Source organism: Amblyomma americanum, chromosome 2 (genome assembly GCF_052857255.1).
Source record: "Amblyomma americanum isolate KBUSLIRL-KWMA chromosome 2, ASM5285725v1, whole genome shotgun sequence".
NCBI lineage: Eukaryota > Metazoa > Arthropoda > Arachnida > Ixodida > Ixodidae > Amblyomma > Amblyomma americanum.
Window position 1 is genome coordinate 34,963,683 of NC_135498.1, and position 10,806 is coordinate 34,974,488.

Sequence of the window (10,806 nt, forward strand, 5' to 3'; positions counted from 1 at the left end):
ACTCTGCGTCGTGCCCTTGCCGACGCAAGGTCCAAACTTCAGTACTAACTGCTGCAGAGGTTTCTTTCTGGTGTCTGCAAAACCACATGTGCCGTAAGTGTAGCAATAAGTATTGTATCATAGGCACAATTCCTGCAAATGGGTTTTATGTAGAGTGGCAGCAGCAGCCAAAAGGCTTGGAAGCTCCGATCACTTGAGAACCAAAATTGGAAACACTACCCTACACTTGCTCTTGAATGATCTACATACACATCCCAACCCCCAAATTCAATTCTACAACCTTGAACACTACAAAGCAACACTTTATTTAATCCTCATGGAACACACACAGTCTCATCTGCTAAATAAAACTGCCAGTTGATTACATTTATAACATAAGTGTGCCTGCACTTGTAACGTTCCTGCACACACGAAACAAGGTTGTGATCCCTTTATCACAGTCTCTTCAAATGCTATCACTTTCCTAACTTCGAAGCAGTGGCAGAAGCTACATAATCGTGCTAAGCCGGCACTTTTGCAGTCTTGAGCAGCCGTCATCAGACTTCTCCACCTTGTAGAAGTACTCAGCAAGTCCATTGCGCTCACTAAGGAGCCGAAGGAATTCTTCGTCGTGGGTAATAACAATCATCTGGAAGTTTCGCTGCTGCATACGTGCCTGCACAATCCTTCCAAGCGACAGCGCAAGGCCGTGTATGTTGCTCCGATCCAGGTTTGTAGTTGGCTCATCCAAAGCCAGTATGCCACAGTTCTGGCAGAAGGTTTCAGCAAGTGCAAGCCGAATGATGAGCGATGCAAGCACTTTCTGTCCCGCACTGCAGCGGCCACGCATGTCCTGTTCGACCTTCCCTTTTGTCATGACGACCCGGTAGTTATAGGAACGCCTAGATGACTCAAGGCCCTTGTCATCTGTGTCTGTCTTAATCTGGATGTAGTCAATGTCGTCACCGCAGTAAGTGTCTCGCCAGAGTTCCTTGATGACCCTGTTGATGTCCTTCATCTTCTGCTCATGGTACTTCAGCACTGCATAGTTGACTGCCCTGTAGTACATGTCAAGGTCCTTGCCGATGAACTCCTTCACATGCATTTCCTTCAATGCTGTCATGTACTTCTTCCCAGCGTCTTTAAAGTGGCCGCTAAGCTCTTTCTTGGCAGCATCAATCTTCACCCTGAGCTCGCCTTCCTTGCTCTCGATCAATCGCTGTTCTCTCTTAAGCCTCTCGATTCTTTCACCAACCTTCCTTTTTTCAACTTCTAGATCAACTAGCCCAGCTCGCTTCATTTCTTCCCTGATCTCTGCAATTTTGTCCGTATGCTGTACTTTCTTCTTTTGAAGGTCTTTCAAGTGCAGGTTGTCCTTGAGCTCGCGCTCCCTCAGTTCCTGACGTGACAAGCCCTGCTCAAGGCGCCTTACAAGGGCGGTTTTCTCTTCTTTCTCAGTTTCAAGTTTCTGACTCAGCACCTTTAGTGCATCCAATTTCTTCTTTACATCCTGCAACATCTGGGGATTGCCACTGTTATGGTACTCTTGGATCTTGTCAAAGTGCTTTCGAAGGTCCTCCATTTCCAAGCCACGCTGACTGACCTCTGATCGCAGCCTGTCGAGCACACTTTCTGAATCGCTCATAGCTTTGCTTTTTGCTTTTATTGCTTTATCAAGTTGACGCTGGTGCTCCTGTAGCTCCCTTTTGAGTGCTTCCAAGGAGCTCTTCAAGGTCTGGCTTTCAGATTCCAGTTTGGTCTTCTGCTCGTACAGAATTGACTCTTCTTTCATCTTTGATTCAAGTCTCAACTTGGCGCTCTGTGCATCCTTAAGCGACATGTCCAAGCTGTGAAACTGCTCCTGCTGGGAACGAAAGCTACTCAGGCTTTTATCACATGCTTTGGCCTGGCTTGTCAGGTCTTGTATTTCTGACAGAATGCTATCCACAGACTTCATAGAACCGAGCTGCTGGACCCTAGGTGACTTAGATGCTAAGTTGCGCCGTAGTGCACTAATATCGAGCTCCAGGCGGTCAATGTGCTCAGCTTCACCCGTCATGGAGTTAGCCATGGCCAAGTCAAAAAGACGGCTGTCTAGAATCTCTTCCTCCTTGCTCCGTTGTGTCTCCAAGGAAGCCTGCTCGGCTTTCAGTTCCTCAATCTTCTTTTTCAGCTTTGGAACATCGCGGGTCTTCAGCTGATTCATCTTTGTTTCGTCACCTTTAAGTCTCTGCATAGCATTGAACAGGTTTTCCTTTTCTGAGATCACATCAGACATGGTTTTTGCTTGCGTGGGGATCTCACAGATTCTTCTCTCCAAGTCAGAAGCGAGGCTCGCCGCCAACCGTCTTTCAGCGAAGTCTCGTTTGCAAAGAGGGCAACAGGGCTTTGCTTTGAGGGATGCAATGTATCTTTGGTACATTGCCAGGCTCCCAGTCAGTTCTCCGGTCTCTTTACGAGCCTTTTCAATGTCCTCGTTCAGCTGACTAATACTTCCATCCAAATTTTCGGACCCACAGACACCAAGGATCTTTTTCCTGCTCTTCTCCAGCTCACTCTCTTTGTTTCTTAGATCTTCAGCCAACATTTTCAGCTGAGCTTCTAAAGAACTCTGCTTTGCCTGAAACTTGTTCACCGTGGTTCGCAGACAGTTAACATCAGCTTCAATCTGCGCTGCTTTTTCTTTCAGGTGCTTGCTGTAGTCTGAAGTGGGGACACTGCCAAGAAGCTCAACAAATTTTTCCTTGTTCTCTGCTATGATTGCTGCAAGAGCAGTAGCCTTCTCTTCAACATCCTGTTTAATCCGCTCAAGCTCTGCCTGTTCTTTGCTAAACCTCTGGGCATTGACAAGCTCTGCATTGAGCTTATCCAGCTTGCCGGTGATTTCATCTTTCAACTGCTGGTCAGTATCAATCTTCTCTTTAAGACTCTCACGCGTGTCCTTGCCTTCCAAAACACTTATCTGCTCTTTGAACCTCTCTATCTCGCTGTTTAATTCCCGCACCTGTGAGCTGTATGTCTTGGCATCAAGCAGTTCTTTACGAATCCTCATAATTTCCTTTCCATTTTCATCTATGCTCTTCCGCACAGAGTCAATCTTTTGCTCGCACTTTGACTTCTGCTCTCGCACAGAATCTACATCGCCCTGCAAGGCCTTTTCCCTTTCTTCGTTTTCCTGCTTTGCATCGTCAAAGAACCTTTGGGCTTCTTTCTTTTTCTTTTCAAGTCCTGCGAGGACAGATGTAACTTTGTCTTTAAGAGAGTTACTTGAACTGATGTCTGCATTGAGCGACAAGCGATCATTCAGCCGCTCCAATTTGGCCTCAATCTTCTGAGACGTCTCTTGGACGGCTAGTTGCTCACTCTGGAGCTGCCCCAACATAGGAAGGAGTTTTTTGTGTTCATCACTGTTCTTGTTCATCAGCGAGCATGTTTCTTGCAAGGTTCTCTTTTCCACCTCAAGAGACGCCTTGTCCTCCAGCATCTGTTCCTCGAAGTTCTGTATCTGCTGCTTCAACTGCTCAACTGAGCCAGTGAACACCTCCTTCAGGTTTGAGGTGATGCGCTTCACTTCATTCTCAGTGTACTGCAGTTGTTCTTTCTCGGCATTAAGTTTCTGCTGGAGGCTTCGCTCCTCGTCTTGCTTTTCTTCAAGAGTCTTCCAAGCAGCGCGCAGTGGTTCCAGATCCTCTTCGATACCACGTGTTGTGATGGCATAGTCTTCGAGCCGTTGCTCCGCCTTGGCCGCCTCTTCTTCGTATTCGTCAGCTTTCTCCTTGTTCTGTCGGAGATACTTCAGTGCTTCCTTCAGCATTTTTACGCCATTCATATACTCTATTTTCTGCTTCCGAATTTGCTCCAGAGCCTTTATGTACTGAGTGGCTGCAAATATGTTGTCAAACTTTGTCTTGAGCGTTTGGCCCTCGGACAGCGGCCAGTTGGAATCGGTCTGGTGGCAAAAGATGACGTTCTCAAGAATGGCACGCGGCACACCTAGGAGTTCAATGACAGTGGCGCCGACATCGAAGCATCTAGGTGTGGCAGTGGTTTTCGTACCGTCTTTGTTGTACTGCACTAGAGCGGTGTCCACAGTCTTGAACGTAGTCGTAGCCTTATTTTGACGCAAAAGAAAACTTCGCGTCAACACGTTGGCGCAGCCTGTGACGTCAATGAACTTCAGTTTAATCTGGGCGTTCACCTCGACTTCACGATTGAGCTTAGGGTCGTGGATGAACACCTTGCCTTGGCCCGGTGGCAAGTCGCCCGTGGTCGCATTGCGCAGGCACTCGATGATAGTCGTCTTGCCCGTGCCGTTACAGCCCAAGATAAGCGTCAGTGGCGAGAAAAATGTCATCATCTGCTTGTCGGAGTCTTTGGGGCCGAAGCTCCTGATGCCTTGTATCTGCAATTTCTCGAGCATGGACATTTCGAGGCGATTTGTTGAAATTCTCTGGTAAACAAAGCAGCCCGCCGCTTAGCAGGCGAGACTGTACGCACATTCCCGCGCGCGCAATGACAAAACAGCGGCTTGTTTCGACAAGCGTTTGGCCAGTTAGGCTCGAAAAGCGCGTAGTCAAGCCAAGCCAAGTCATAGCTTTTTGTTATGGACAAGTCGAATGAGCCGTTTCGAGCCGTTTCGAGCCAACTGACGTCTGACCGTCTGAAAGATCCGAAAGATCAGTGGTCTCTGCAGCCGAGGCCTCCGAGGCGTAGGGCCTATGGGGTCGCTACCCGTCTCATAGCAATGCACGGCTGTTGCAGGCAGCAAACGGCTGCGTTTAAAATTATGGTGTGGTCATCGTCACCGGAGTCGTGATTAAATGGTGACCAAAGTCATTGTAAGGTTCCTGAAAAAGAGGATTGTGCTTGCTGTCATCTTCTGCGTATCGCTGCTGTATTGCTTATCGTCGCTCCTAAGAGAGGTGGGTCACGCATGGTCTGCTGCCCGTTCGTGCGATCGGGCACGGGTGCAAGCGCCGTGCCTCGCAGAAACCTGAACACCCCGCGGGAATCACCTGTTGTGCTTAGATTTCTTACACGGTGATCGGATGGAACAGTTGTGAGGCCTACACCGCAAGCGATGCTCATTTCCTCGTGTGATCTTGGTTTCAGGACTCCCTAGGCGTCGAAACGAACGAAACTCTAGAAAAGATATCTCTGCCACCGAGCTCCTTCAAATGGCATGTGGACAAAGAGAAAGGCAACTCAAGTGCCGCTGTTAGTTGCAGAAATTCGGTACAAGGAAAAGTACTCGTTGCGGATGACCGAGGTAAGTGGAGCTTGTCGGTCACGATCTCATTTCTGAATGGTACCGTGCTTTAGAGGTCGAAAGTTTTAAAAACTCAATTTTACCTCGTGGTGCCTCGAAAGCAGCGTCTCGGAATGGTGGTAGTGGCAACTTGTCGGCGCCGCTATTGTAGAATGTAAACACCTTGAACTCATTTTTTTTTTAATTTCATGGACATGCTGTGTTTCATGTTGATGTGTGCCAAGTTAATGTATTGACTGTCATTCGTTGTCGGAGGTTTGCAACTAGCATCATGCTCGACCGTTAAACGTGATGTTGAAACTTAAGTTATTTAAAGAGGCACATGTTTTTGTTTGCTTTTGTTTTGTTTATTTTTATGTTTATTCGTTCTTCCCATAATTTGCACCCTTTACTTCATACAAGGCAATGTGGGCACAGAGCAGGTGGCATACTATGTAAGACTAGCAGTATGAAAGCATAACTGCTGCAACAAATGCTTGACATGCTGTTCTGTAATCGCTGATTTTGTTAATTGCTTGCCAGTGAAGTTTATGTGCAGTGTGAGTTTAAATAATGTACTTGTCATGTGAAGAATTGTGAAAATGTCGGAATGGAACGTCAAAACACGAAATCAGTACTCTGTTTTGCAGCAGTGTTTAGTGCCCCGATCTGCAAGCATATTCACTGCAGTATTGCACTTATGTGTAGGGAGTTAAAATTTTCTGTGACAGGCGCCATTTTGATGTACAGAGTGCAGCTTTAGCAGCACAGTCCGAAACAGGCGTCAGTAAGCCGATTAGACATGTCATGCTGCCTTTCACCGTTCTCCGTGTACATCAGTATGGCGGCCATCGATGCTCGTATGGGTACCCCCTGTAGAAATAACTCCTCTCAGCCATGACTTTTTTGTTCTGTTAATAACTGGAAATGCAGGCAGTATCTGGAGGTGTGCAGTGAAAATTGATGGCCTTGTTTGTGTGAACATGTGCATTACAACCATTTCAACGTGGTCACACATGCTCTCACATAATTAGTATCATCTATTTAGGTAACCATTTCCAAAAAGCATGAAATATTTCAAACCTCAAAATAAATGAGCAAACCATCTTTATCAGCCCTGAAGGCATTGTTTCAGAAATAAATTGGGGAAGGTATATTTTAAGTGTTCTGCTAAAGAAGTACTGGTTTCGACCTTCTAGGTTATGTCTGCCAGAGATCAGAGGTTGCATCAAATGGCTGTTGCATCGCTGAAGCGGCCAGTACACGGCGCTACTGCTGCGACACGTGCCAGCCAAATGGGTGCTGCAGCATCTACGAGTACTGCATCTCCTGCTGCATGCATCCGCAAAAGGTGTGCAACTGTGGACGTCTTCCATTAGCGCAAAATGCACCGCCATATATTGTTTTCTTTAAATACCCCACTAGGAGGCAGCCGTCATTCTCACGTGTGAGCCTTATTCATGGTTCAAATAGTACTAAAGACAATGAATGAGAGGAGGTGTCTTTGCCTCTTGCACTATTTTAGCCCTGAATTATTCAAAGCAACTCGCCCAAGTTCCCTTCATTCTGTGAGCACTGCATAGTAATGTGTTTTCAGTGTCAAGGAAGTAATTTTAAATGAGCACCACAGTTTATAAAATTACGACACAGGCCAACTCGCTCGCAGTCGACACACTTTGGAGATCATCACTCCTTTGAGGCACAGAAAGGTTCTTTGTTGTGAATGTATTCCTTCAGGCGCGTTCCGATTGGTCTCTTCCTTCTAGTCTGTAGTGATTTTGTGGGAGCAGAGGATGCTGCACAACACAAACTCTGTTCTGCAGAAGTTACACCGAAGCTAAGTTTCATTTGGAATGAACGATCATTGATAAAAGAGACCTGTCCAGAAAGGAAACAACCCATAATATGGTGTGCTGTGTCCTGACTTTATACCTTATTTTTTTAACCAGCAATCTTAGGTTAGTGCCTCCATTATTCTAGTGCATTTATTGCAAAAAAAATGTCAAGCTGAAAAGTGACTGAGCCGGGCCTTAGAAAAGTGTGGAATACTAGTCAAATGTCTAATACCTGTTGGGTAACATGAAAACTTTCTAATATGACTTATGTTTGTTTTGTCTCCACCCTTTATTTGTAATTTTGTTTTTTGGTCACAAATTGTTTATTAATATTCTTTTTCGTTAGCCTTTGGCCCTTGACATACTGTGATCTATTAACACATCCTTTGGCATTCTCATGCAGATTACACTACTGCAGAAGATCCTAGGAAAAGCGTCCGACACCTTCAAAATGTTGGTGGCATCGATCACCGACCATTTTGAGCTGTGCCTCACGAAGTGCAGGACATCATCTAATGTATGTGTTACTCCTTCTGTCAGCATGGGCTGAACTGCGTCGACCATTTCACTACCTTAGGGGATGAGAAAAATGTCACCAAATTTATTGGCCATTTTCTTGCACTGCTGTCATGCTGCATCTGTATGTTGATTAGCAGCTGTACCATATAGCTTCACATCATTCTGTTGTTCATTGCTCTACATTAGTTGCCAGGGCATCGTCAAGCAATACCTAAAAGCTGTGTTTTCTATTTCAGAAGTATAAAATTTAAACTGAACCACATTGTGGCCTACAAAAAGAGACAGGGTATCGACGAACAATGTGTGGCTGAACTGTTTACCTGCTGATGAATCTGCATGGCCAGCTGATTTCTCTGAGATGTATTTAAAGCCATGAAGAGTAGGATTTGTTCAGTGCAAAGAAAAGCATTGCTTGCCCTTGTCTTATTGAAGAGTAACCGCCTCTAAAAGGGGGCTATAGTGTGCTGTTTGGTCTGCTCTCTAACCTGAGATACAAATGCGTCAAAACGTTCTCGACAACATGCAGCAAATTGCATTTGAAAAGTGCAAGTAATTAAAAGAAAGAAGTGGACCGTGGATGCAAAGATGGTTGATTTCTTGTCGCATGCACATGTCTCTCTCTTCTTTCTTTACAGAGTGTTCATCATGAAAACTCCTATCGTGATCCTAAGGCCAAGCATTGCTATGCTGATGAGCCCCCTGGCCAACGACTGGCCACCCGAAGCCAGTTGATGAAGGAGTGACTGGTCAGCAAGGCATCAGTTCTGTGGCGGCTTGCGTTCTGCTGTGTTTCTCAATTCCTAATGTGTGGCCTGCAACCAGCCTGTTTAGCTTGAAAGCTGAGGTTGTTCAATTGGTTCTCTGCTTTGTTTACAAGAAGCATGACTGATTGCCTTGGTGTGTAGATTTGGTAGCATCTTAGCATACTAAAATGGTACACCAGGTAATGGTGTGCAAGCGGCTAAATTTAGCGTGTAAGTCATTTTGTTGTCTGTGAAGAGTTGTTCACCACTTATTTTCCCACTGTGTTGGTCTTGCTGGTGGGTATTATGACCCGGTGAATCACTGAAGAGGCACGTGGGACCTGAACTGTCGTATCCAGTGAAATGTTCGCTTGTTCTTGTAGGATTCGTTCTGCATTAACAGATTTCATGCAACCAAACCTGCACCTTGTACATACTGCCTATGCAGTTTGTAGAGTCTCTGCGTAGCAAAGTGCAACTGCGCAGTCAAGTACAGGAAGTCTATTTTGATGCCCAACACAGAATCCTTCTATGTCGTTGCTATGCTGCTTTGATAATGCTATGCATTGTAGGTCATGTTCATCATTTGCAGGTATCAGGTAAAGCGAATTCTGTAAGTTGATCCCACTGCTCGCATCCTGGTGCTCCTGTAGCCTTCACCGGAGCCATCACATGATCCTTCTAGGATGGATGCGCACATGATTCATGAGGGACAGCTTTTAAAGGGACACTGAGAACATCATTTCTGTTCTTGGTAAAAGCAGATTCAATGGCTCTTTCTGGGTATGTTGATGTTTGTCTGGCAGCAAAAGATGCATTTATTGGGGAGAAAATTGCATTTAAAACTTTTCTCGCCCTTCAGTTCAAACTCTACATCTGTAATAAGGGAGACTCATTGGTATCCACCCAAGCGCACCCATATGGCTACAAAGGAAAGCTATACAGGTTTCTCAAACATTCGTCTTGGTCCGGGGTTTTGAAACCTTGACCACCGCTTCATCAGAGCAGTCGCTCTACCAACTGAGCTAACCGGGACGGCAAGCAAGGGTGGATGCCAATGAGTAATTACTCCCTTATTACAAATCTACTCCAAATTGGGGGATTCCCCTAAACATTTGACCAAACTCGACATCTATTCTGAAAAGAATTCCGTGATCACTTTTAAAGTGAATGGTGATGTAGCCTAGTCTTTGGTACCCATGCCCAAAAAACTTGCGTCGATGCAGCACAGTTTACTTGCGAAATCAGCCGTTGGTGGCGACATCTGTGTTTCGTTTTTGTTGTCTTTTCTAGCTTATAAATGCTCCCTTTTCTGCGAAAGTAGTGTTTTTGTCGTTCTATCACTCTATCAGTACCAGACAACTTGAATATGTTCTCAGTGTCTCTTTAATGTCACTAGCTACTTCCAGTACAACACTTGTCAACAATGACGGCAAAATTGATTTATTGAGGATTGTGAAATGGTTCACATTTAGCATTCAGTATTTTCTCTTTCTGGTTGAACAAATATGATGGCATTGACACTTCTGTGTATGAGGATAATTGCTTCTGCTTTCTCGGTGGAAATCAGTTGCTGCCATAGCAATTGCATTGCATTGCATTGGCTTAATATCTGTGCCTTGCATTGCTTCTTTTGCCTTGTTCTTTTGCTTGTGATAGTGGGTGAAAGAAAGGGAAAATGAATGGTGTTGCATAGTAAGTTTTGTGTTTAATATTTGTAGCTTAGACACGGTCTTGCTTGAAAAAATAGGCTCATTTTTTTTTGTAGAAATAAGCTGCAGTTTTTATAGATTTTCTCTGTTGTGTACCTTGCTATCGTTTGTGAATGTCCAACACCGTCAGTTTTATTTTTGTACATAATAGTGTTGTCCTCTCCTCTCATGTACAGATGTCCTGAATGGTCTTTTTTTTTACACATTTTGCTGACTTTGTATTTATGTTCTCTGCTCTGAGAGCATAGCCTTCTTGTCAAGTCGCACATTTGAAGCTGTTTATCTTATTTTGCTTTGGCTCATGTGAATGACACTTGTTTAGTCTGTGCATAGTTCAGCCACGTAGTTGCAAAATTGCAAAGTTGCAAAGTAAAAGGATGATTTCATTCCCCGCAATTCAAGAAACAAACAAATTCAGGAATGTTAAGATCTGTATATGTAAGTGAAGAGAATAAATGCTGTATATGATACTCCATAACATGTGTAACAATAGGGTTAAGTTCAGTGCCTCCAGTTCAATTTAATTTGTACATTTGTTGTAATTTGTGTTCGGATTTCTGTGCACTCTATTGCTTTTATGCCTGTATATATGCAGCCTGTCCACGTCGCTTCTGGAGGGATAAGGTCTCAGCTTCAGTCCAAAATAAAATTGCTTACAACAGAGCTCCGATGTGTCCTTTGCCTCCTTGACAGTACTGATGAGGCTTGAAGAAATCGTTCGAATAGATTTAATTAGCGGGAATCGTGAGAGCATGCGAATTATTTGCTGT

The 10,806-nt window shown here is 44.8% G+C and overlaps 2 protein-coding genes across 2 annotated transcripts; one reads left to right on the forward strand and one right to left on the reverse strand.

Annotated features, from left to right (window-relative positions):
• Positions 1-272: 272 nt before the first annotated feature.
• Positions 273-4,525, reverse strand: rad50 (DNA repair protein rad50). Its single transcript, XM_077653808.1, has one exon. It carries the CDS (start codon positions 4,403-4,405, stop codon positions 488-490), a length of 3,918 nt encoding a protein of 1,305 aa, XP_077509934.1. The 5' UTR covers positions 4,406-4,525; the 3' UTR covers positions 273-487.
• Positions 4,526-4,627: 102 nt separating this feature from the next.
• LOC144120973 (SREBP regulating gene protein) lies at positions 4,628-10,700 on the forward strand. The gene is made up of 5 exons (XM_077653813.1): positions 4,628-4,901; positions 5,092-5,248; positions 6,427-6,578; positions 7,466-7,579; positions 8,217-10,700. The coding sequence occupies exons 1-5, from the start codon at positions 4,800-4,802 to the stop codon at positions 8,322-8,324; spliced, it is 633 nt and encodes a 210-aa protein (XP_077509939.1). The 5' UTR covers positions 4,628-4,799; the 3' UTR covers positions 8,325-10,700.
• The last annotated feature ends 106 nt before the right edge of the window (positions 10,701-10,806 follow it).